This window comes from Pezoporus occidentalis, unplaced genomic scaffold, assembly GCF_034315485.1.
Source record: "Pezoporus occidentalis ecotype Australia unplaced genomic scaffold, CSIRO_AGI_Poc_V1 ctg22, whole genome shotgun sequence".
Classification (NCBI taxonomy): Eukaryota; Metazoa; Chordata; class Aves; order Psittaciformes; family Psittacidae; genus Pezoporus; species Pezoporus occidentalis.
Genome location: NW_026914072.1, coordinates 2,765,032 through 2,791,850, shown reverse-complemented (window position 1 = coordinate 2,791,850; position 26,819 = coordinate 2,765,032). Strand labels below are relative to the sequence as shown.

Genomic DNA, 26,819 nt, shown 5'->3' with positions numbered 1-26,819 from the left:
AGATCTTGACAGGTCCCCAGTCCTGTCGGAGGGCTCCAAAATCCTCGTAGCCAACTTGTGAGAGTGGGTGGAGGTGGCAGGGAAAGCAAACAGAGTGCTTGAGGTATTTTAAGGTTTGGTGGTTTTCATCTTCTGATCTGGTTTTCTCTTATTTCATTTATTTTTCAATCCACGGCTGAGTGCACTGGTTTAAACTGTAGGTCACTTGGCAAGTCTGGCTGTTGCTGGGAGGCCAGTGGATGCAACAAACGGGCAGGCACAGAGGCTGTGCTGCAGAAGCATAGGTCTGCCCCCAACATAAAGGTAGCACTTGTGAAGCTGTATCTACTGCAGTGTGCTTGCCTTTCCCATCCTCCCATGATTCCCACTGCTTTCTCTCTCAGGTCTGTTCATTCAGCCTTCTAAGGAGGACCTGCCTTCCGCTGGGCACTATGGCAAACAGGATTGCTCTTTCTCTTGCCCTTTGGCAGGCAGATTGTATCACTGCCTCATGGAAGCACAGTGCATGGGTGAAAGGGCATGGAGTGCCTGCCCTGCTCTCCACTGAGACAGGCACCAGCAGGAATCCCTTCTGCTGGTGCAGCTGGGCAGAGGGATTGCTGCCAGCCCTATGGCTTCCCAAACCCAGCCCCAAACCTAGCAATCTACTAAGCATGAACCACTTGCTCTCTAGGGAAACACAGCCAGTTCTGGGGAGGAGCAGGGCACTCATTTACCCATACTCAGCTACACCACAGAAAACTGTGGTGAGCTGGAACATCTCGTCTCTCTGACTCTAATACCTTCCCCTTTGCCTCAGTCACTTTAAAAGACACGTGGAGATTGCAGATTATTTGATCTTCCTTTTTTCGACAGAGAAGCATTTCTTTAAAGCAAGCTATTGCACCAATGATAGTTAAAATAACTATCAGAATCAGTATTCACAGAATCACAGAATGGTTTGGGTTGGAAGGGACCTTAAAGCTCATCCAGTTCCACCCCCCTGCCACAGGCAGGGACACCTTCCACTAGACCAGGTTGATCAAAGCCCCGTCCATCCTGGCCTTGAACACTGCCAGGGATGGGGCATTGCTTAATTTAGAATTACTGGAGGCTCAGATTCAATCCTACAGCAGAAGACAACACAAACTATTACATGTTGGTAGCTCCGGGACAAGTGACAAAACAACAATATAATTACAAGTTCCTTACCAGGAGGCTGGTGACTAGGTGTCGTCATAGAAATCTGAGAACGACAGAATGTTTTACTGTCCAGTAGTTCTGGGAATTAAAGAGAAGATATTTAAAGTAATAGCCTCAGACAACAATAAAACCATCTCAGAAATACATGAGGTATTGTGAAGTTAGTTACCTACTGTGCTACCATAGCCACTGTCATAGAGGTAATTCTCTTCTTTCCAGGACACCATTAAAGATGGATCTGAAGGTAAAGGACCAAAAGGAAAATCACTAGAAGAACATTTTTTTAGCACAGAGGTGAATAGTGAGCACTGAGAAAACAACAAATGTTCAAAAACAAAGCTGTGAAGGGAAGAAAGAAGTGAAGGGGCTGTGCAAGAAATTATTTCCTTTCACTCAAATTATGAACGGGTTTTTGCATATTCAGGCAAATTTACTTACACAAAGCACTGACTTTTTGAAATAATGTAGAAGGATCTTCCTTTTAATCACAGAATCATAGAATGGTTTGGGTTGGAAAGGACCTTAAGGTCATCTAGTTCCAACCCCCTTGCCATGTCATTTATACCTGCCCTTGAAGGGGGTGTCTTATGCCAGGTCAACTCTAATTCTACCCAATTCAGCCCCTGCCGATTATGACAGTGCTTTGGTCCCCTAGAGATGAAAGTGCTCTCAAATATCTAGTAAACAGAAGGATGCTTAACATGAGTATTTATTTCCATAATGGTAGAATTCAAAAGTCCCCTGTGAAACAGAGCTTCATGTATAAGCACACAGTGAGAAACATCAAAGCCCTATACTAGATGAAGGGCCATTTTACTCCAGGCACGTCATATCCCCATCCTTAACATAAAAACTACCTTCATGATTAAAGAAGAAAAATTTTTAGTGACCTTCTAGTCAGATGGATCAATGTAAGCAGAACTGAAGTACTGTCTTCATGACCCCTACATTAGTTGGGAAACTATTCTCTTTGCAGTGCATTTTTGAGATTGGAAGCCTTAAAAATCTCTTTTTCATTTGAATCCAAGTCAGAAAGGATGAGATAGAAGGTTCAAAACTAGGTTTTACTTATTTTTTTTTTTCATGTCCATACAAATGAAAGAAAAAAACAAAAATGAGTTATAGCTAAATCATCATGTTTGGCTGAGTTAACTCTTATGACATAGGAATTTAGCAGGCATGCGAAGTAATAGCTGCATGTTTGGGCACCCAGAGCTTGCGTTCCTATAATAGCACACACCCTTTGCTTGCTTTGACACCTGATCTGCCTAATGTTGCCTCTGAAGACAGGCCTAACCTAGCCAGAACATGGGCAGACAGCTTGTGGTCCCATTTGTCCGTTTTCAGTACCCATGTCTTTGTAACTGCAACAGTCTACTTGAATGAGACCAGCTTCCCCTCTAAACCTTCGTCCCTATCCCTGCTGCTCCACAAGGAGTCCCTTGCCCAGCAGCCCTAATCCTCCCCATGCAGGTACTAAATCCACTCCCACTGCCTGTGACTGGCATTGCCAGAGCCCCACCATGCCACTCCTGATCAGTGCAGCTTGAAGAACCATCCTTTAATCCTGGGCTCTGACCTTTCTGGGCTGTGCACTGCATTGTGTATCTCTAGTGGGAGGAGGAACTAATATAATACCAAGATCTTGTAAGTCAGGACTTAAAGGATTACTTTAGTTTTCAATATGGCAAGCACCAAGGCTGGTGTAGGCACATCACCCATACTACATGGCACAAGCAAGGAGTGGATTGCAGACTGCAGTGCTTGCCCACTGCAGGGGGAAGACTAACAGTGTCCTGTCCACGAAGGCTCAGCTCCTCTGCATTAGATGAATACATACACTGGCAGGACTTGTCAGAGACATTGCACACTACAAATCTGTATTCTTTCTGACGGCAGGTACTAAAACGTGGCTCATGAATACACCCACATATAAAGAGACTGGGACTAGTGGGGTGGAGAACGTCTGAATACGGACAGAGGTGCTCTGGCAGATAAACCAGAAAAATAATTGTGACTGGAGGATTGAAACAAGCTGAAGTTCCTTTTCTCAGTGAAACAAAGTCCTGGGAGGAGAGGGATTTAGCTATGAGCACACTTGGGGAAAAAAGACTGTAACAGGAGAAATGACGATTCAGTCAAAGCAAAATACTGCTTAGGTTTCAGTCTCACTGAAATGTGAAGAAATTAAAATAACTTTTTTTTTCTCTCAAAGTTGCTTTGTTTGGAAATTTCCTCATGTTTCAAACATTAACAGCACTTCACAACAAAATATTTTTATTTTCTTTTTTTTTTTAAACTGAGAATACTGTGAAAGCATTTGTTCTGAAATCTGCTGAATGAGGTATAGAACGAAGTCCTCTCCAAAGCTGCACTTGCTGAGCACTGCAAACTATTTTCCAACCCTGAACATCAGTATACGCTGCTGATACTGCAGAGGTCTCCCAGGAGAAGTGGCCACATGCAAACTAAGATACGGTGGTTCTACCCAAAACTTAAAAAAGTAGACGCTGACTGATATTTGTGTTACTTCTTTTATTCTGCATGATACACCTTCCATTTTATTTCACACCATTTTGATATGTCTCTCTTGTAGTGGAGAGTTTCCCATTTTTCTCATCATCAAAAGACAAGTTACCCAATTGTTACTCACCTGTTTGCTCTGTCTTCACAATAACATTATGAGGTTGGTACATGTCACTTCCACACTGGCCTGCAAGAAAGCATATGGCAGATAGGCAGTATGACAAAGAGCACAGAAGGATCAAAAGTATTATCTCCAAGCAGCAAATGATACAGCTGATCCAGAGGGCTAATTCTGGAGTGGGAAACATCCGTTTCCCCTGGTCCTTCAGACTTCTGCCTTCTCTCATATTAAGCAATTTCCCAGTACAGTGAATGAGTTATAAGCAGTATACCAAACACAGCAAATGAGATATCCCAGGTAGGTGCCTGGGGAACTTAAGCAACTCTGAAGATCCCAGAATTCAGATCACCATCTGTGCATCTCTGCCTACTATCTATTTACCATTCCATTTTAGGTGCTGGAGGTTGCTGTAAAGCAGTTGCCCTGCTGTCCCGGCTGCCTGAGTGAATTCTTGCAGGCTCATACTGCACAGATGTTCCCCATTGATATCAAACTCCTGGAAAGGTATGCAGTTGGCATCCAGTTGGTTGGTATCAAGGAGATGCTGCAGCCATTCCCAGACTTGAAACTTTGTCCAGTACTGCGGGTGTATTTCATGCCACTGTGTCCCATAGAAGCTGCTGGACACTGGAAAATAAAATAAGTATTTACTGCCTCTGTTAACACCATGGGATTATGTCAACAAGAAGAAAGGTCTATGGCTGAATTGTATGCCCTGGAAGCCCACGGATCTATATTGTTTTCTCAGTCATTAACACTAGTTCAGTAGCTATTGCTGGAGAAGGTATTGGGTTGTTTGAGCTTGGGTTGTGGGGTTTTCTTTGCCTGTTTTCTTATTGAAACCTGAGAATTGTTATGTTATACCTCTCGGCAGATTACATAGGGATTTATTTATTAATGTTGGCTGAATACACTAAAATTGATGGAAGATATGTTACAGAAGCACTGTTGAAAAGGGATATTGATCCTTATGGGGGAAAATAATTTTAGTGTCTCAGAAAAATGATGGAAAAGCCTTGCAAAATTCTCATAATGTGACATGGAAATTTTCTTTGAATAAGGACTAGATACGAATTGTGAGATTCAACCAAGGAAGGGTAAAAGGCAAGGCACTCCCATATTGCTTGCCAGTAAAAACCTCTCAGTATGGTCGGAAGCTTTATGATAGAGCTTGCATTCTCATGAATGCATGTTATCTCTGTAGTCAGGTAAGGTAATTGCTGAATGCAGTTGTAAAGGTAATTTTTAGTTACAGAAGCTGTGTAATGTTCTTGTTAGGATGCCTGAATCTTCTCTTGGCAATCTTTGAAACTGCTCTTAGTTACTTGTATGTCATTGCATGACAATAATTTCTGTGTGCAAATGAAAGAAATTGTATGTGGGGGATACGATAATTATATAAGGGTAAAAACAGGACTGCTTTAGTCTGCCCTCACAGGAGGAGTTCAGTACAACTTATTCTTTGGGAAAGAAGGAAAATGTAGTATGCCAGGCAGAGACAGCAGCATGATAAAATGCTAGCAAGTGCATGAAGGTTTAATGATGAGGGAAAGGGAGATTGAAGAGGTGGTTGAGTTAGTTACAGGAGGAGGAAAGACTGCCATGGCCTAGCTCTACAGTAGCCCCACTCCAGGATATTGCATTAGTTCATTCTCCACAAGAAAAGGACTACATACACAGCTGTGAGAAATGATGGTAGCAGTGGATATTGCTAAAGGACCACAAGAAACAGAGTTGGCATGTTTTAGGAAACCACCTCCCATCAAGCCGCACTAGACCTCATGTCTCTTCAGTTGAGATACAGGGTGCAGTGCTAGTTTCCAGTTAAACACAAAAAAAAGCCCTACAGTTACTTAGGTTTATCATTACTTGCCGAGAAAGTCAATGTCAGTAACTTAGGGAGTTTGCAGGACTGTTTCTCATTCTCCTGTTGAAGGATTTGGGGAATGAGTGTGGAAAAGATTGAGTGCAGTACATCAGAGAATAAAGATTTGATGGAGCCATCAAGTATTCCCTGAAAAGGAGGCTGATATTTATTCCCATCACTTCAGAAGGGTAAAGGAACTTCAGAGGCCGCTAGATTCCTAATGTAAAGGAGAGCCTTTAAGTGAAAGGAAAGGGTAGTATGATAAAAGTGGTGAACGATTGCAGAGGCTGGTCTGACCTTTAGGCTTCTTGTCCCTCTAAAACACAAGTGAATCTTAAGAATTTTCACACTGGAAACCTGAAAATAGAGCCCCCCTCCATTACCCTTCATGAAATCATGTGCAACGGGACACTCTGTCAGGACTTCTTTTCCCCACTAATCTGTTAGAGACAGGTTGGCACATTTGTTAAGTGCATACTTACGTATTCCTGTGTATTTAGAAATTACACACAAAAAAGTACAGGAGTTTCATTCAGTAGGAACTTCCATGGTAAGTTTTGTTGCAGCATTATTTGTCTTAGAAGGACAACTGCAGTGTATGCTTGTCTGCCTAGATTTTAAGTCTACCTGTCGACTGATTAAAAGAATTTTAATATTATATTAAACTGTACATATATAGATATATGTCTATATCTATATTTTTTATACTGAGGAAGAGAATATATATGAACACATTTTTTTATATAGCCATATAATCAGAAAAAAGCTAAGGAAAAAAGAAGTTCTCAGATCACAAGCTATCTAGTGCTCTAATGCCAGTCTAATTAGAAAGCTATCTTGCCACTTGAGCTGAAAAAACAAATACAGTAAAGGAGTAAGAGGGCTATTCCCCTGGAAAGCCAGAGGGGTGATTAGCATTGAAAACTAATGTTGGTTCAGAGAAGGTTTGAGGAGTAAAGGTAAGAGAGAAAGAATTCTGGACGGAGGAGAAATTTTGGCACTTTCAGCACCACTAAATTAATTTTAAGGAAAAGAACCAGTAAAGAAATAAACCATAAAATGGTCACTTTCAGAAACAGTGTTGAGAGTTCAGCTTTTCACAAATAAAGAAACAAATGGAAATTTTTCTTATCAGAACTGAAACCCCAGTAAACTAGCATTGCTGAAAAATAATACTTGTGCATGCTTGAAGGTGTAGAAACCCCTTCCCTACCTCCCCCCCCCCAAAAAAGATGGCTTAGAACATTCAAATTCCTCCTACCATTGCATGTGGAATATCCATCTGTCCAGGAAGGTTGCTGGTGAAGTAGATTGCTGCTGGAATTGATACTCATTCTGCCAGCTCCTTCCAAAATCATGATCTGTAAGTGAATCAAACAGCTTGCTTAGTGAGTGGTATCTAGTCCAAGAGGTAAATGGCAAACAACAAAAAAAAATCCACTGAAGACGAAGTGAGGAAGCCAATTCCATTTGTAGAAGATACAATTGAAATCAAGAGCATGTTGCCACAACCCCTTTTCCACTGCCACAAAATCTCCTTATGATAAACATTACCATGATTGATTTGCATATGCAGGAAGCAAGTTTCTACAGCTGCCCATCCATAAATGAATAATCTCTAAACCGAAATGAAGACGAATAAAAAGACAAGGCTCCTGACAGAGCAATACAGGAAAACTGCCAAGCATTGAGAAATTAAATACTAATTCTTTTTTTTTTCTAATTTAAAGAGAAATGTGGTTTAAATATTTTTCTTTTTTTTCTGTTTTTTTCTGGGGTTTTTTGTTGGTTTTGGGGAGGTTTTGGGGGTTTGTTTTGGGTTTTTTTCTTTTTAGGAAAGGAAATATACTTTTCAATAATTGCAAATGAAACTATATAGTTGTCAAGAACCCATGTCCAGAAACTCCCTCACACAGAAGGATGCACATGCTAATGCTGCAGGGAGTTAATGTTACAGGAAATATCTTGTCAGCTGACCCAGTTTCTTATCTGATCTGTGTCAGCAGTGTCTATAACACTTCTCAGTAGCAAATATCACAGATCATACATTTCAAACCATCGAAAAACAGATGGTCAAAGATCTTATGGGACAGCCATTGTAACAGAAACAGCATTTTGGAGTGACACCAACTCCAAGATAGCATTCACTTATATAAGTGACATAAAATTTCCTTTCTACTTAAATCTTAGCATTAGCACCATGAGTAAAACTGGTTTTATTTTATTTATACTTTAAAAAACCCAACAAAATCCTTATATGATATTTTAGAAAAATGTCACATATTTATCACATGCTTAATCATTCCAGTGAAGGTTCACAAAATTCCCCAATTACAGGTATTCTTGATATTCTACATTATCTTTCAGTGGTTTGAAGTTGCAAAATTTAAAAATATACATTATAACCATAGATATTCTTCAGGTCTTTGTTAAAGGTATTTGTTAAATATTAGAAAGGCTTCAGATTGCTATTCTTATATTAACACACAGGGGAAAAAACAAACCAAGCCAAAACAAAAATGCCCAAAACAAAACAAAAAACTCCAAAACAACACAAAAAACCCAAATGCTGTTTAAAAATATTCTAAATTGAAAGCCAAAACATCTGTAAAAAAAAATGTTAGCTGTCGGGGTGGCATCTGCATGCAGCCAAGACTTCAGCTTTGAATTATAAAGAGAATGAAATACAAAACAGACGTGTGAAAGTTAAAGTCACTGGTCTTGGCTGTTTACATACTGAGACAATGAAAAACTTCCATTGAGGGCACAGCCTTAGCCCCTGCAAGCTCAGACTGGCAACCTTTCTTTGGTAGAAGAAAAGAACTCAATTGTAATACTCACAGCCTTGGTTTTAAAGAACAGCCTGAAAGTTACCTGATTTGGTATCTTCCTCTGTCAATTAAACTAAATTATGTAGCTTTTAAAAGTTACAAGTCTTTCTCTCTCTTCCCTTCCCCCTATGTATATGTTTAGAGAGGGATAGGAGGAGAGATGTGTTACTGAGAATCTCTTAAAACGTCTTAGGAAGTTTATCAGCGACTTAAGATCAATAAATTTAAATTCGATATTAAGTGCATATTGTAATTTCTAAAAAAGAAGTGAATTTACAAAACGAAGTTCCTAAACGTGTTTTGCTAATTTACATTCCTTGTAAAGCACTAGCAATAGTACTTTGGAGTATAACCTAATTCAGGGATTTTGTAGCTATGCAGAATGGCAAAATCAAACCATAGATGTCTTAACAGTTGCTTTCCACTCTTAATTCAAGTGAATCTGTGACTCAGTGACTACCAGCAAGGAGATTTTAATTTTTCATAGCAGTTATGTGGGGGTATAAAATATTGACAGTTAAGAGAGATACTTATTGTTCCACTTTAGCCAAGTAAAAGATGACTATCAGTGGGTAAATCTTTTGCAAATTAGAAGAGAAGACATTTTTTAGTCCCATATTAGTGCCATGTGACTTAGTATTGTAAGGGAGAAGGTATAAGGAAGCATTTAAATTCATAATACTGATTATAAAGGTGTTCAGAATATAACATGAATATAATTTATCTCACACACTTGATATATAATAAATTTTAAGCAATAATGCATGTTTGACAATTAATACATACACTTCGGAGATTGCTGATGACATATTAAGTTATTTATTTCAGTTGGGTTTTAATCATTAAAACAAATAGGTATTTATGAATGAATGAAGAATTTATGATAAAGACATTATTACAGTACCAGACAGAGGTGAGATAGAATACCAGATATTTCGGGAAAATTATAAAACTGGAGGATTAACAAAACACCCTTAGGAATTTAGTTTGTTAAATTTACTTCTTTTTAAAAATTAAAATAAGTACTAAATATTGAATTTCAAGTTATTGATCTGAAGTCAATCAGAAGCCACCTCAGAATCTCAGGTACTGTGTTATGTAGTTTTGTCTTCTGCAGCTTCTTCAGTTTCTGGAGTTCTACATAATTTTAATGCCTGATACTTGTGCAAATAAAAATGTGTCTGGGAAAATGTGTGCATATGAACTGAAATGATTTCTGTGTTAAAGCTCCTATGCGATTTCGCCCTGAAAATTCAGTTCAGGTAAACTCTCATTTTTCATTCCTTATAATTAATTGGGTGAATTCCCAAACCAAAATGTCCTATGATACTGATTCAGCAACTGAAGCTATGGATAGGTAAATAAACCAAATCGTGTGTTTTGAGCTTTTTCCACCTTAGCAGTAACCAAAGCCAATAAAAGGTAGAAATCGGAAAAGAAGCATTCTGACAGCTTTTCCTTAAATTTGGATTTCATTTTTTTCCTTTAAAATCTTTTTCCCTGTTATGGTCTAGCAGATAGTTGCTCCCTACAGTATTCCTAAACAACATTAACAGCATTTTCAGATAATGTGCATGAAACTTGCTGTATAAATTAATCAATCAGTACATCCTGATTTTGAAAGCTATATAAGTTATCTATCTCAACCAGAATAACTTAATTAATTTCTAGTATCACCTATGGGAACAATTGTGCATGAAAGATAAAACTAGTAATAGGACATTAATCACAGTAACAAGACTGGATTTAGCTTTAAGTAGCCTGGTCTAGTGGAAGGTGTCCCAGCCCATATCAGGCGGTTGGAACGGGATAAGCTTTAAGGTACCTTCCAACCCAAACCAGTCTGTGGCTCTATGATGAATCCAAACTTTCCCAAAGTTGTGCGTATTATCCAAGGTACTGTTTTTTTGGCAACTTGAAAATCGTCATGTCACCTCCTTTATCTTAATGCAAGGGTGTTCCTTATTTGGAAATCATTCTAGTTCTTTGTTCAGGGGGAGTATAAAGTCCTACTAACATAACTTCCACGCCTTTGCTTAGAAGATTACAGCATCATGCTCAAGAATGTCTTCCCTATGAAAACTAAACTGTGATTTTCTCCATTTCATCCTGTATATGCCTTTCTTTGATACAAGTTCATGGAAGATTTATGTTTATAGCAGCGTCTCATTCCATACTTGGAAAGATTTTGAGTCAGGATATTGGAAGGGGCGTGGTCTCAATTACTTTAGGGCCAAATCCTCAAATCTCCCTTGTGTGCAGGCAAACCTGGTTAAAGGGTGTGAAGCCTCAAGGGGAAGGACACATAATATGTTCAATTTTCTTTTAATCATATGCCATGTATCAAAGCGAATGGTGGAACTAATGAAGCCTGGTTTCCTATGAATGTGTATCTTGCGGTTGGATTCTCTAGTGTCTAGTAAGATGTGAGCGGTGATTGAAGTTTTTCCCACGGTTGGGGCATTCATAATATCTCATTGTCTCAAAGGAATGAGCTCAAGCTTCACTCTTTCTTTCAGATGGAGTATTAATAGATCTTCCTGCCATACTTGGCAGCCAGTTTTCATTAATCCTGTAAGAACTTCATATCTTTGAGACTCCTACCCCCATATCAAATTTAATTAAAATTAGCGATGGGACCTAAAGATTGTCAGAGGCCAAAAGCAAAAGCCAACGCACAGACAGAATAACCACAAAAGCCTCATTTCCTCAGGAAACCGTGTTAAAAAGGGATTCTAGCTGAGCTGAGACTTCAGAAAACAATATAAATATATTGTGATCTGTCTCTTTACTAAGACATGGTACATCATAAATGAAAGCACACATGAATATCATACATGTATATACACACATGCATTTACATACACATATGCCTCTCTGTGTGTGCATTGCAGGTATCTGCACACACATTTCCATTGTTTTCCACTGAAGAGGAACTATCTCTGGAGTATAATCTTATTATTATTATAATCTTATTATCTGACTAGGAACATTGCACAGTTATGAGAGGAAGCAAACAACACTTTACTCAGCAAGGTTAAGTACAGTTGTTCACTGGTGTTCAGCAATATTCTTTCTACAGAGAAACTTATGAGAAGGGACAAATGCATCAAAAAAAATATCTTTTGCCCCCATTCATAGGAATGGTTGTCAAAAGGTGGTATTCAAAGACCAAAACCTGAAGGCCTCTCCTGCCGAAAGCTCTCACTGGAGTCAGGAATAGCTTTGACTGAGCCACAACCCAGCAACTTGGCAGTCACAGGAGGTCATTTGCTCTGTTCTTTTTGTCTTCCTTGACCGCCTGACCACTCTGAGCAAACAGCGGTAATGGAAAGAGCAAGGAGCCATGGCCTGCCCATGGAGCAAATCCAGTGTTGCAGAAAAACATATTTACAAATCCTTGAACCTTGAACACTGTACAGTGCACTCTATGCAAATTATTTTATTGCACTACAGGTGCGCTCTGAAAATAAATTACTCATTTTCACATTCAACCCAATGAGTCTTAACATCCAGATAATGAGTTTCTCCTTTCTTTGAACCAGAATCTTTCAAGAACAGCTCATACTACGTGACAAGAAAATGCCAAACACAGTATGAAAGGCAATTAAACAGCGCAGAGAAAACAAGTGAATCCTAAAGTACTGCAACCAAAGTGATTGTTCTGACATTGATTTGTACAGTTGCTTATGTTACAACACTGAACTGAACTAAGGGTCTCATTAACTACAGATATGAGAGGGTGTGGAGCCCATAGGGGAAGAGGCCTAAGGCCTTCAGGTTTGTAGAGATATGTACTTTATGCAAAACACAACAAAAGATGTCTAAGGCAGAACTGACTGAAACTATTAAGCTATGACTCCACCCTTAAGCTATGCAAAGTCTAAGAGTGACTTCTAGCTGAGACAAGCTCAATGCAGCTCCTCCTGGCGTGTCCAAAAGGGTGGATCTCTTTTGGCATATTTACCTATGGGATCCTTCCCCATTTTTCCCCTTTTACCATCATGGATGAACTTCAAATGTAGATTTCACCTGGACCTATTTTCTTTGAAGTATGTTATGTACACAGTGAAGACACAATCCCTGCTTTTCAGGGCTTGGAGTTTATGGAACAAGTATCTACAGAGTATGTTAAATATTTTAGATCATTACTGCATCTTGGATTACAGTCAAGCACTTAAACATCAATCTAAAATAAATGATACTGCGTAATAACTGCAGCCGCAGAGGAACAAATTCTGGATTTTAATCTTTTCTTTAAAAAATCAGAAGACAACCAAGTTTTCAAGACACCAGAAACAAGGGACATGTACGACAAAGCAGGTGGACCTGCTTTACACATATGGGTACTTCAGAAACATAAATGCATTGTACTTGTAATGTATATGATCAATTAGCTGCTTTGCATTCTAACCACCTATTTTACATCTTCAGTGACTGTAAGGGCAGGCACAAACTGAATATATGAATGCTGAGAGCCTGTTTGCATGTTAGCATGCGCTTTGGGTCTCCTGAGTTTTGTTTGGTTTTTTTTTTGTAATTCTCATTTAGTGTGTATTGCTACCAGGGCTCCAGGGTCTTATTCTAAGCAGTGTTCCTATACATACAGTTATGGCTGACCCTAGGACTGCCCTATGATCTCTACCTGTCTAATTTGCAAAGGTCTCAGGTTCATCCTTGGTGGCTGTGCCAGGCCTCCAGATAAGATACCATCCCTGCCACAGCTTACTTTCAGATATGACCTTCCCTGCATTATGCTAGAATCTCCTCTGGCCATGTAGTTCTACATAGAGCCATCCCACAGTTCCTTGGTTCTAGCATTTTGTTTTAGTGCCTCAAAAGCAGAGAGAAGCCTCAAAAGAAACAACTCATCTGCAGTCCAGTTCCCAGCAGGGGTCCACTTAAAGCTCAATTTTGGGCCACTTTGCTATGACACACGATGTACCATTTAGATGACAGCCTACACAGCCTGGCCTGACTGATGATAATCTCAAGACTCACCATTACTGTCACTGCAAACATACACCATAAATACTAGTTTCCAAACTTCTTGAAAGCTTTGAAGAAAGTTTGTATCAAGAAGCACTGTGGTAACACTCAATATTTGTTGCATAACATACAGAGTGTTTGATGTACTTCATTTTTAGTCCATCACGTGCACCTTTGGGCCACAGTGACAAAATGTGCTCACTGAATCACGCTGCGAGTCCAAGGAATTATTTTTATAAAAAAAAATTCTAAATAATCTCCAAAGCTCTTTGTATTCAGGATTCTGGGTTGGGCCTCTGGGGCCAATCTTCTTCCATTATACACCTATCTGAACTGCACATTCCTATGCTTCTGTATTTTTGGTTTATACAGCTGTGGTTCATATGCATAAACCCCACCTTTGCATGTGCAAAATTGACTTTTGGTGAGCTTTCAGAGACTACATTCAGACCTTGATCATTTAATGTTGTGGGCTTTTGGAACGGAAGAGTTGGGTTTATTCTTTTGTTTTCTTTGAACCTTGTATATTAAATGTATACATGAAAGTAGACTGAAAGACCAGAAAAAGGAAGATGAATAGAAAAGGAGGATTTAACATTTACCTACATTACAGATAGGATCATGATATACAAAATCAAATAAAGCTTGATTAGAATCTTTTATTCCTAAATTCCTGATTTTCATGATGCACTACAAGGCAACTTTTGTAAGAGATATGTGGTAGTTGTTTTAACATGTTCATATGGATGCTTCAGAATCTTGCATATATATTTTAACTAAAGAGGAGCTTAGGTTGAAAAGTTAGGATCTAGATCTGTATCTAAGCTATACCTCTGCTCCAGGGTTTGGGATTGGTTCTTATCTCTCTTTTAATGATGTAATTTAAAGACAAAACCATACTTCGGTTTCCTTTTTGAGAGAGAACAAAGTTCACTTTATGAATGAAAAAAAAAATTACTTGATGATATTCAAAGTCTCATAGGTTGTTTTTTCTATGACCCCTTTTTTCATAATCAACAATCTTCATATGAACTAACTTCAATTTTCAAGGCAGTCATTAGTATAATGAAAATAAAAGGGAGAATTTTAAAAGAGGTTTTGTTTGTTTGTTTGTTTGTTTGTTTTTCTAAATGAGAAGCAAACAAAAGGTCAACTGTGAGCGGAGTCCCCAAGGCATAGATGTGTCTGACAGTCCTAACTGCCAAAGGTTGGTACTTCTGCAAATTTTACCTATAGTTATGTTACCTTAGCAGAGGAAACAGTAAACAGGAACCTGTCACTTAACAAGGATCCAGTGTTTCAGATCCATGTTCCTTGCCACATCACAGGCTAGATGTACCTCTTCTTGCCATGCCACTAGCTTGCGAATACGAAAAAGAGAATATCATCCATCACTTATTTTACTGTCAGAAAGCTCATTCTATCTTGCAGAAGATCTGTGCACAGATCTGTATATTATTAGTGGAATTGTTAGTCACAGAGCTAAGACTAAAGCAATTCAAGAAAAGGATTTATTTCTTTATTTCTATGTTGGTGTAACTTTTGCATTAATGTATCTTCAGAATGTCTGAGAAAAGTGGTTGTATTTGCTAAAATATAGCAAAAGGCAGACTTTTATTTTTCAGATTTGGTCCTGCAAAAAATGGCTTTGACCAGCGTATGGCACTCCTTTCATTACAGCATGCACCACCTCAGCAAGTTCATGGTAATTTGGGTCAGCCATTTTTCCTGAATATTTAGAAGTTATTTGCCATAGATTCATCAGTCTAGCCTCAGGGATGCAGAGTCTTGGAAACACTATAATGGGAAAAACTGCCTTTGCTCTTTATTCTTTCTTCATCACTTAATACCACACCTCATGGAACAACTCCATACCTCCTTTCATGTCCTTACTATCTCTCTGGTACATCCTTCCTCTAACCAGGAGCCAGCTCATCTCCCTAATCTCATTTTGCTAAGCACCTTTATTTTGCTTACAATACACTAAATATACAAATGGCCAAAAAGCACTCCAGATGGCCCTATAGCTTGACAAGCCACATGTCTATAATTAGGCAAGAGTCTCATCAGCTAACAAAATATTACCATCATGTTCTAACACCTTCTCCTTTTCCCTTGGCTCTGGTTCCCCAACCACTTCTCTCTACCTTCCATGACAGCTTCTCTTTGCATTACATTAAAGGCTAACAGCATATTGAGGGAACTGCTTCCCGTACTGCTCATGTAGCCTGTGTGACTGTTCAGTTATTAGTGAATAATGACAATAATGACAATAATAACAATGATAGTTGTGTTTGTGTTCATGTTTGGCTCTTATTAGGTGTTGAAGTGTTTCTGACATAACAACCACTCAGATACATGCTGCTGCAGAGGCCAGTATTTCATTAAGTTTATTTTAACCACTATCAATCACCAGCACCACTTCTCTTTTGTTACAGGACTAGTCTGGTTTTCAACAGTAACAACCACTAATTTGCCTATTTCCCAAATAAAAAGATCCTGGTTTTCTCTTTTCATTTTTGTAAATTGTTTTATACATTTTGCTTTTATAAAGGGCATCTGCTTTGAAATTGCAGGTTTCCTCTTTGGGGTTGGTTTCTGAGTGAGAACTAAACTGAATAAGTAACATGGGATGGAGACCTAAACCAGGAAAGTGTCTTGGGCAAAATGCAAATTTTCCCCTTGGGACTACTATTTTTTACATGAATTGATTCCTTCAATCAACAAACTAATTGTGTTTCTTCATTAAATGCATGACGGAAACAGCACAAATTAGCTAGGATGGGAAAGCTGGAAGTTGAGTGAAAAGTGTTTTATCATAAATTAGGTAGCTTGCTGGAGAACTAATCCAGCAGATAACAGTGTTTATACTTATTGCAACCCAGTGCCTGACTAACCACAATCTGATCACACCCTTTTGCTGGCATGATAGCAAAAGGATATTTCAAGAAGTAGAAAACAGAAGCAGCACAGGGGTCATGGTGGGAAGGATTATTCTGTACAGCCAGTGGGGAAGGTTCATATGGCTGATTATTAACTCCTCTGCCTGGGCCAGCCATGATCTATAGTACCAAGCTGGGACTCACCGATCCCACCTGCATGACAGCTGCATTCAGGATGCCTGCTGCTCCTGCATTCGTCTCTAAATCATACCAAGTATCCCAAGGGAGACAGTGTCCCCAGGTGGGCAGCTGTCACTGAAAACAGTTCAATGGAGCTCACTGACCCTGTTTCAGAAACCTGCTCTCAGACCACTACTTTGAGTAGCGTTCAGCATCGCAAGTTAATGTGCATTTAGTAAGCATTTGTTTGGAGCCCAGTCATATATATGCATATATTCTTCACACTGTATTTGTTGTGTAAAGAATAGGAGAGTGCAAGACCACTGTGGCATCTCACTCCACTGGCTGCACAAGAGCTGTCTGCTTCACCCCTGGGTGTAGCAGCAGGCTCACTTGCCCCACACACCCAGGACTTCGAGGAAGCCCTGAGCCTCCCAGAGCCGCATGGCACTGGGACAGTAGCTGGTATATATGCTGTGGCTCCTTTATGATCCCTGCATTCATTAAAAGCAATCAAAAAAGGGGGGAATGAAGTTTCTTTGCTCTGCAGCCCCTTGCTATAGGTAAGGCAAAAAGCTGTGGGAAACAATGCCTCCCCACTTTGTAAAAACCATGTTCAGGTTCCTCCTCTCTCTCCTGCCTGTGGTTAGAGGAGCAACACTTCCGTGGCATTGCTCCTTCTCACCTGGCACAGAGAGAGCTGCCCATCCTGTTTCCATTGATTTCTCCAGTGGTTGCGTTGAACAATACAATGGAGTATTTATGTGTCAGTGTTAGGAGCAGGTTATTAAGTAAAACCCACCGTAAATAGAACCGTTAATTCAGTTGCTGGCATGGCTCTCTGTTATCTTCTCAATACCTCCCAGAGGGTATTAGTCTTACCCTTTCGTTTGAGTTGGCAGCAGAGTTATTTTTTTGCACCTGCTGCTCTACTCCGATAACAACACAGGTCAGCTTTGATTTGTTGGAATATAAACAAAAGAGCAAAGCCAGGCATCTGCATCAACAGCCTGGGCCGGTTTGATGATAGAGCTTTTCCCATTCGGTTTTGTACAAATGTACTCTTTTGATTCTTACGTGAACTCTCTCCTGCTTCATAAATAGACCGTTGCTACAGAACAGCCTGGTGTCGGAGAAGAGCACAATACTGTACTTTTCCATCAACTGAGTCCTCACCTGGTTACAGTAACACGCTGTTCCAAGACTTAGGGCAGACAAAGTGTCATACAAAATGCATAAAGAAAAATCAGCTGAAACACTGGTTCTAGAATTAGCAGAAAAAGGCAACAAATTAAGTGTAAGAAGTAAAGGAACTTTACTGAGAGGTAAAGAAAACCTAAAGTACTGGGAGGGTTTGTTTTCCCATATGAACCTCCACACACTCCAACTCTTAATCTACTATTATAAAAAATAACCAAATAGTGCAGTCCATGGGAAGTAGGAACTCAGCTGGGAACTGAGCTGCTTTTAAATTCTTCTGAAAATTCAGCCTGCAGGGCTCATCTACTATAAAAGCATCTGTGGTGATGGAAGAACTCCTGAATCACTGACAACCGTCAAGCAGAAGAGTCCACAGAGACAGCAAAGACACAAGGCACAGAAATGAAGGCAGGAACGAGCATTAGCTCCTTATTACAAATAGAAAAATTGAGACACAAAGCTGAAATGATTTGCTTAAGTGATATATAGTCATATAACAAGTGAATGTATTAAGTCAGTCCAACTCGTATCTTCAAGCTCAGGCTCCATTGCTATCCATTATATCACATCTCCAGCAAAAATTTCAACATGCAGATGAGTTGGGAAGATCATGGAGGTTTTGAGGCCATAAAAAAGGTATTAAATAGGGGAAGAATTTTCTATAAGAAAGAGGCCTGTTTAGACTGAAACCAAGATTCTTCTATGCATCATGGCTATTATGCACCTGAATGTTGTTAGCCAAAAAAAAAACAAACTATTAATTCAATATATATTCAATAATATTGAAGCATTAAATAAAAAGAAGCTGTCCTTGACCAATGTATGATCCTGAAAAAGAGCTAGAAATTCCTAAGTAGAGCTGGCTGAAATTCAGAATTTCTGTTCCGTGGAACTATGGTTATTTCAAAGTGAGGGTTTGGGTTTGTTGGTTTTACTTCTATACTTTCTTGGGGTTTGTTTTGTTTGGGGTTTTCTTGTAATCACAATGAAAGAAAGGAATTTTGAAAAGCATGTTTCTAGGCAACAGAGAGGGAGGATCACAGTCCCAATCAACAGACATGTAAAAACCTATATTCAAGTTGTCCCAGTAACAAAAGTACAACTCAGCCTGTTTTGTAGCATTGTTTGTAAAAGACAGAAAGCACTGAATACCAAGCTAAGGTATCACTGAAAACAGCCTGTACTGTCACCACAGAGCAGCCACGCTGGAAGCAATAAACTGAACCAGCCTAAAATGGCCGTTGTGCGTGTTGTCACCGGGGAACCTTCTCCAGATCCTCACCACAGTAATCCTGAAATGCAGCCTCTGCGGGCTACCAGATTTGACCATCTCAAATGCTACCTAGGATCTGAAATCTGCAGTCCTGTTCCTTCTCTTTCACTGGTTGCTGCTATTCCTTCTCTTCCTCCTTATTTCTTCTCTTTTTCTAATTTCTGTTTCATTTTTTTAATCTCTTTCAGTTTTTGCCTTCTACTTAGACTTACTGACCTTGTCAAGGAAGCCCTTTTTACCACCACCATAAGCCTGTAACCAGTAAACCAGACAAAAATATCATCTTCAATTATGTATCTGTGGCACAATACTGCCAGGTCTTACAGCAAGTTGACAGTTTGTGACTGGTCTCTAGGATGGAGACTAGAGGAGTCAGAAACAGGGCAAAAAGCTTGCTTCCCCTCAGCTCTTTTTATTCCTCTGTACAGCTATACATCTCACTTAGTCCTCAAGGTAACTGGAATAGGTTCCACCAACAAAACCAATAAAAATATTTCCGGACTATTTCAAACAATATTTTTCATCAAAAGGAGATTTATTACCATGTGAATTATACCATCTTTAACATTGTTTTAGGAAGGGAGTGCTAGCAGTGCCATATCAGCTATTTTAAGATGCCAAGGAGGTTTTTTTTTCTTCTTTTTATCTTTAATGATTAAATCTTCATAGGATTTTTAATATTGAAGATGTGTCATAGCATACAATAGTCTGATACCTTTGTTCTTCATGACCCAAAGCCCTGCTAGCTTTTGCGATGTATAGTAGCACATGTTCCTGCAAGAAAAACTACCATGACACAGAACAAAACCAGGGCTCTTTTCCTTTTATTTCTTTCTTCTTTTTTTCTTTTTTCCTTTTTTTTAATTCTTTCTTAATCACTGCAGGACAAGGCTGATCACTCATTTATACATACCAACAAAACACACATACATACCAAATACAGCTTTACATTTTAAAGGATTAAATTTAAGGATTAAGGAGGAGTTATTCAGATGAGCAAAACTGGTTGAAACTGGGGAAAATATTTGAATTCTTCTTTTTAAAAGAAAAGCAAAAAAGCCCATGCAGGAGCTAAAGGATGGGCATGTGCTTAGTGCAGCATGTATGTGTGAGTGTATGCTTATCAGGAGAGGCTACAGGCAGACTAAGAAAATTTTACTGGTTTAACTACAATTTGACTATAATCGAAAAACATGCAATCATTTGAGATTTTTAAAAAGGAAGAGAAGTTTCTACCTATTCCGACAAAGTGTTACAGCTCCAGCAAAACAAAAAGTCTTAGGGAGGGTAACTTATAAGTCACGAAATGAAGAAAGAATAATTTCATTTTGTACAACCTGCTTTTGATAAGTCTGTAAGGAGACCTCACTCATCTAATCACTTATTAATTCACCTTTCTAAAGCTTTTTCATCTTCCTCTCTCATGGCAGCTGCCTGGGAATATTACAAGTCTGTTTTACGTGAGCAGTGTGTTAGATCCCACTGCAAGCGAGGAGAACAGCACCCTTGAATGTGTCAGAATTCAACTCCCTGATAAAGCCCCTCCATAGCCATGCCAATCTATGAGACAATTGGTTAACCAAGCATACTTTGAAAGTGCATCATCAAGATGCAAGCTTCTAAACTGTTGCATAATAATAATTATATGTTTCAGTAAAAATCATTAAGAAAGTTTTGGGGTAATCATTATTTCATGGACATAGTCTGATTGCTGACCATAGCATCTTGGGCAGTTTTAAACGGGTTGTTAACTATATAGCAATATAAATTGGTTACCTGCTCACTGCTAGATGAAAGAAGACTAAGAGCAGTATTAAAAAAATAAAAAATAAAAAAAAAATTCTTCTGATTATGGCACTAGCAATTTAGACAATAGAGCATATTTTTACACATAGTTTCTTAATCCTTAACAACTTGTAGGGGCTCAGGAGACTATTCTGGCTACTGTTGTGAGCTGATGAAACTTCTCAAGTGTTTATGTTCATAACCTCCCTTCATAATACTTTTTCCATAAAAGAACTTTTATTCTACGTGTTTTCGTATCCTTCAAGAAGAATGACTTTCTTTTCACCACCGCAAAGCAATTCTCTTTTATTGCCCCATCTTATTGATCTATGACTAGTGATTATCCAGCCCCAGATAGCTGTTTTTTCTACTAATTCTCACACTCTTTCCTGTGGAGCATATTTCACAAGATCAGCAGAAGAACAGGTAACAATACCCATGTGCAATGTCAGTTTTCGGAAAGGGAGCCTTTGAGGCCTCTTCCTCAGAGGGAGACACACAAAATGCCAAATGCCAGTTGATTGCTCCACTGGCTACATGACTCCATGTTTACTCATTCTCACCTGTCTATAGACCAAAGACAAATGTCCCAAGTATTTTAGGCATTCAGTGAGCAAACTGGTGCAAGCTGCAACCCCAGTAGAGCTCAAAGGAGCTCACACACTAAGAAAGACTCATGATGTCTTCTACGGGAACAAAATTTATCCTTATTTTTCCATATGCCAGCTATGTGAACAAATCCTTTCCTGCTTACCCTTTCTTTCACCAGTGTTACAAATTCCACCCTTGCCAAGTTTCCTTGAAAACTTACTGAAATAAATCCTTGGTTCATCAGGAGCCAAAATACATGTAAGCCGCAAAGTGTGCTGAAGGCAGGGACAAGGAGAAAGGGAAGCAGACATCTCTGGTTAGACATCTTGAAGCATCCTTAAGCACTAGGCTGGCTCAGCAGCTGAAGCCAGTGTGCTTTGCTGAAGATGGTGTTGTACTTCACCAGTGCTCACAGGACACATTATTAGAAAGAAAACTCCATGAGTTTACAGTTTAAAGTTCAATAGTAACAAAAGCTGAGAGACTGGGCAGAGCCTTTGCTTCATTAACATCACAAACTATGCAAGCTACAAAAATTATTAGCATTTCTGTTCATTTCCTCATGTACAGCAAAGCCTTTATATTTGGTTCTACCACATCCTAACATTGTGTGTCATTAGCAATGACAACTGACAATTAAGTTTGTGACCCTTTTCTTTTTATGTGTTGCTTGCTGCAGGAACGCCTAGTCCTCAACAAGAATACCTACTTTACCACCATAGGAAGGCGGATGAGAAAGAGAACACTGCAAGACCACAGAAAATCCTGTGAAGGGTGGTCATATTAACCATCAGAATAAGAAGGGGTCATTCATCCCTATCCATAGCTTGGTCTTGGCACACTGACCAATTTTTAAGCCAGACAGGTCTGTCCTGTAGCACCCACTTTCCAACCTGTCTCTCTGTACAGTAGGTCATTACTCCAGTTCACAGAGATGGTATTCATTGCCTTGCAGAAAAAGCTTGGACACTTGTCTGGGAATTGAGTTTAAACAAGTAAACAGCAATAGATGGACGACATAACTGTAGACTCCACAGAATAGATCCAGACTACACTGCAGTCAGTGAAAAGTTTGCCTGGGAGAAGACTGAATGTTTTGTACCTAAGACTAAGACGCATATAAAGAGTGCAGAAGGGGGTGAACAAGGGAGGGAAGGTAAGCACTGATTCTGGAAAGATGTCAAGGCTCATGGACAATTCTCTGAGTTCACTGAGGCAATAAAATCATTAATCCTCTTCTGTGAGAATTGTACATAAATATTCTCTTCTTCAGCAGGTGTAGAATTTCATCCTCACAAGGTGGGTTTTTTTTTGTGCAAACTGCTGTGAGACAGGCAACAGGTTAACGTCAGTCCTGTCTGGACACAGACGCGCTTAAAGAAATCCTCCTTTTCCTTCTCTAATCTCTCTTCATCTGTGTCTCTGGATGATTTTTCTTTTTTAGTTTGATATTTCTTCATTCCAGTTTGTTACCTTGCACCTCCCAGACAGAACAAGCACTGATGTTAACAATAAAATTCATTGGGAATGGAAAAAATTAAGGTAGTTCTGTGGGAGCCAAATGATTTAATTTTGTCTTTCTCCGACATCTTATTGTCTGTTCCCACCAATGCTGAAAACTCACAACACCCTGAGAATATCTGTAGTAATACGAAATTACTATGGCAATACTATAGCATATTCTTTCAGGTGACAAGAGGGTCATAATATTACAACTTAAATAGACCACATTCTATTACCTGATCTCACCATGACTGGGGTAATATGTGTCGTCACATATAAATTGCTGTGAAGGGCTACCTAATTTGTGCCAGGGCAAACAAAGCATTATTCTGGTCAGATATGAGAGCCTTTACTACTATAACTTGGGAAAAACATATTTTATTACCATCCTTATAGGCTTTACAAATCACACTAGGACTAGAAAAAGGTTAAAAACAAATATAAGCAAACAACATCAACTGCATTAACCATAACCTTGTCTCCGCAGGTAGGACCAATGCTCAAAGGTGAGAAGGGTGTCTGGAGGACAATGAAAGCTTTGGGCACACTTTATTAAGCCTGACCCTGAACTCCCACTATATTGACCCACATTACCTTTGTGTTTGGCCCTGCTGTTCCTACAGCCTATGTCCAGTCCCAACGTCCAAATTTCACAGCACGTGTTGAAAAATTAGAGGAGACCAGTGAAGTGATTAAAGGATGGAAAAGCTTACAGTGGAACAGGTTGAGGTCCCAAAGGTTTTCACTGGTGTGCAAGTTAGTGTAAGTTTTTCCATGACAGGAACTAGACTATGGAACTTGGACTACCACAATTATCCAAGACTAGGCTAAGGAAGGACTTGTCCCCAGCTGCCTACACAGGGAACAGAAACTTGCCACCCAGGGGAACTGTACACATCCAAAGACAAAAAAAAAATCAGGTGGCTGAACGCTGAAGTTAGACCACATCAGACTGAAAATGAAGTAAAATATTTTTAGAGGAATGGTATTTAATTGCTCAAGCACAGAAAGATCGGGTGAATTTCCCAGTGACTTGTGGACTTTTTTGTCTGCTTTTAAAGATCAAAGTTTTCTAGAAGGTAAGCTCTACTTGAAGCCACCAAATTAAAATCTGAAAAATCCTGAGAAGTCCTACATTGTTATCGCAGCAATCACTTCTGGTTTTGAAAACTTTAAGCACCACAAATTAAACTGTCATTGTGATACTTGTCAGTGAAACGCCTTAATCCTGTTGTTTTTCTAGTTTTAATTGTGGCTCTTTTCCTTGGTTTCTGCCTTTGCATTAAATATAAAACTGCTGTATTTTCTGGCCCTGGTATTTTCTACAGTGCAAAACAGATACCAGAAAACTGATTTAAATATCTACCTGCAAATTTGCCATCAAAACAAAACTTAGGTGAGTGCATTTTTTTACTACAACAAGGTTTTCACCAATTACAGGAAATACCCATGCAAGATAGATATATTTAATACAGTCCTATTTAACACAAGTACAAATAAATTCCCTAAATAAAACTTGTACCTCAAGGCTCATTTCTGTCATTATAAACTGGTTTCATTGTCTAAAGAATAGGGAAAAAAGGGTAATTGGATGTACTCTAGAAGAAAAGGTGACATGATATTTTCAGGTGAAGTAATCCAAAAGCACATTACTGATAAAATTCAATAACTTTATAAACATATACACAAGAGTATTTGCCTCATGTGGTGAAACGCAAACATCTATCACTATGCCACATTACACACATTTTACAAAATCAACACAGATTTTGAGAAACATTTTCTTTACATTCACTTCTACAATTACTTTAAACAGCTGTGTCTATACCTTAAGGGACCAGTTCTGGTTCTATTAAAATAAAATTACCATTGGAAGAGAAACAAATTAAACAGGCAAAGACACTGCAGGCCTCTACTCACACTGTATTTACCTACCTAATGCTTGAGCTGGGCTCTGTGCAGTGCTTTAGCTTAGAAAGGACTAAAATGGGGAGAACCCCCCTCACCACAGGAACTGCCAAGAAATTGCCTTGAGGATAAAACTGATCTAAGTTATAAATGTACTGTAGGATTATCTTTTTTAATTTTCAATCGACACAATTATCATCAACATCCTTATCACTAAAAGCAACAGAAACATATCACTGTAAAGTGTCTCCCAGTTTTCTGACACCAGCACATCCAATGGTATTGAGGAGGTCCACTTTCTCACCCCTTGCCTTACTAAACAGATGACCACTCTGTGGACAAAAGCAGCAGATTTAGGACCCAGAATATTATTAGATACGTCATAATAGAAAGGATCCTCCGTAAACTGTAAGTAATCCTGACAAAGCCACAGGCTCAATTCAGTCTCAGTGACATCCTGGGTAAGTAAAGGCAGCAGATCTGGCCCCAGTCAAACATAAACACAACAGAAATATATAAACAGAAGTAAAATACAAGTTCAAAATGGGAAATAGAAGTCTTTATTGTAATGTTAAAAAGCCTTTGATCAAATGAGCTTAGCTGCTCAAAGAGGGAAGAGAAGGGCTCAGTAGGGTGCCCATGAGTCCAGTAGATAACTTCTCTTTTTTTCCCCCCCCCCCCCCAGTTTTTTTTTGTTTGTTTGTTTGTTTTATTTTTTTTTTCATTTTCACTGTTATTGATTTAAAGGAAGTATATTAAAAAAAAAAATAGCCCACACACCTTACCTCATTTAGCTGCAGATTCTGGAGTGGAAATCCTTAACTGAGGCAATAGGGAACTTGTCTACAGAACAGTAGGTTGGGAAAACTCAGAGGTACAAGGTTATGTCTCCTAAAGACTCCCAGGAGTGAAGATAAATGGATGTGATATTAATTTTAAAACATTTTGCTGAACACTCAGGCAGCCAATAGGGAAATTCCTTAGGTCACTTCCTGTTCGTTTGATTGGATCTGAACGACAACAACGAAGATGAGGTTGGGAGCATTTGCATAAGGCCAGCTCAGTCCTCAGTATTCAAAGAGAACAGGTCTAACCGGGTTACACGCGTGGCTCCAGAACAAAAGAAAAACCTGGTAATGGATGAGGGATTGATTTCTTTGTAGTTGTTTTTTTAAGACCATCCCTTTTTTTTTTTTTTTTTTTTAATGGAGGTTATTTCAGGTAGATAGGGAGATTATAATTAGAATGAGAAGTGAAAAGCAGGAATGTCCTAAATTACAATTAGTCTGGAAATAACATTAGGAGATGCACTGTATGGAATAACCTTCTACTGGCAGGGAGATGGACTGAGTGAGCCAATATCATGGGCTCAATTCTTTCTTCCCTTTCATACCCTGAGCATCCTGCAAAATGCATCTCTGCGGGAGGGGGAGTCTTGTGCTCTTCCACCTTCTCTGGGTATCTGACAGAAAGTGAAAACATAATGAGGAAAAAAAAATGACCCCTGTATGTGTACCTGGGGTTGAGTATGAAAGCTTGGCTACATGCAGGTTAGCCAGACAGAAAAATGTCAGGCAGATGCGTGCTCAGTCTTACATTTCTCTATTTCTAACCTTTCTAATTCTGAAAGTTAAGATCAGCAGGGGAAAACTAAAACTTTTAAAGCAGCTGCTCCACAGCCCATGGAAGTCAGGCAAAGTATTTTCCCTTGGTCCTCTGAGCACTGCATTAAAGGCCTTTCACTAATTCAGTTGTCAGTTCAATTATCAAGTAGGGTGAATAGCAAGGAAAGGCTGTTTCATCACAGAAGATCTCTGCTTGCAGGACAGTCCTAAGAGTTTTGAATCCAAAGTTTTCCCTGACCATGTGTGAGTTACCCTCCAGCTAGCAACCATGAACCTGAGTAGCAAACAAGATGTCTAAATCAAAATATGAATCCTCATCTGTCTCTCATTATTTCGCTAGTCAGAAAAGGCACCTA

The 26,819-nt window shown here is 39.1% G+C and overlaps 1 protein-coding gene across 3 annotated transcripts in view; it reads right to left on the bottom strand.

Moving 5' to 3' along the window:
- EHF (ETS homologous factor) overlaps positions 1–26,162 on the bottom strand; it is a 33,695-nt gene extending 7,533 nt beyond the window's left edge. The window contains exons 1-6 of one of the 3 annotated variants that reach the window (XM_062620217.1): positions 25,624–26,162; positions 6,958–7,057; positions 4,211–4,456; positions 3,836–3,895; positions 1,352–1,420; positions 1,192–1,260 (exon numbers count right to left, since the gene is read on the bottom strand). In XM_062620217.1, the coding sequence (XP_062476201.1) occupies positions 1,192–1,260; positions 1,352–1,420; positions 3,836–3,895; positions 4,211–4,456; positions 6,958–7,054 (541 nt within the window). In that variant the 5' untranslated portion in view covers positions 7,055–7,057; positions 25,624–26,162. Of the gene's footprint in view, positions 1–1,191; positions 1,261–1,351; positions 1,421–3,835; positions 3,896–4,210; positions 4,457–6,957; positions 7,058–7,250; positions 7,469–7,545; positions 7,636–25,623 lie in introns of those variants that run through there. The other 2 variants (XM_062620218.1, XM_062620216.1) reach the window with 2 other exon arrangements.
- Positions 26,163–26,819: the final 657 nt, after the last annotated feature.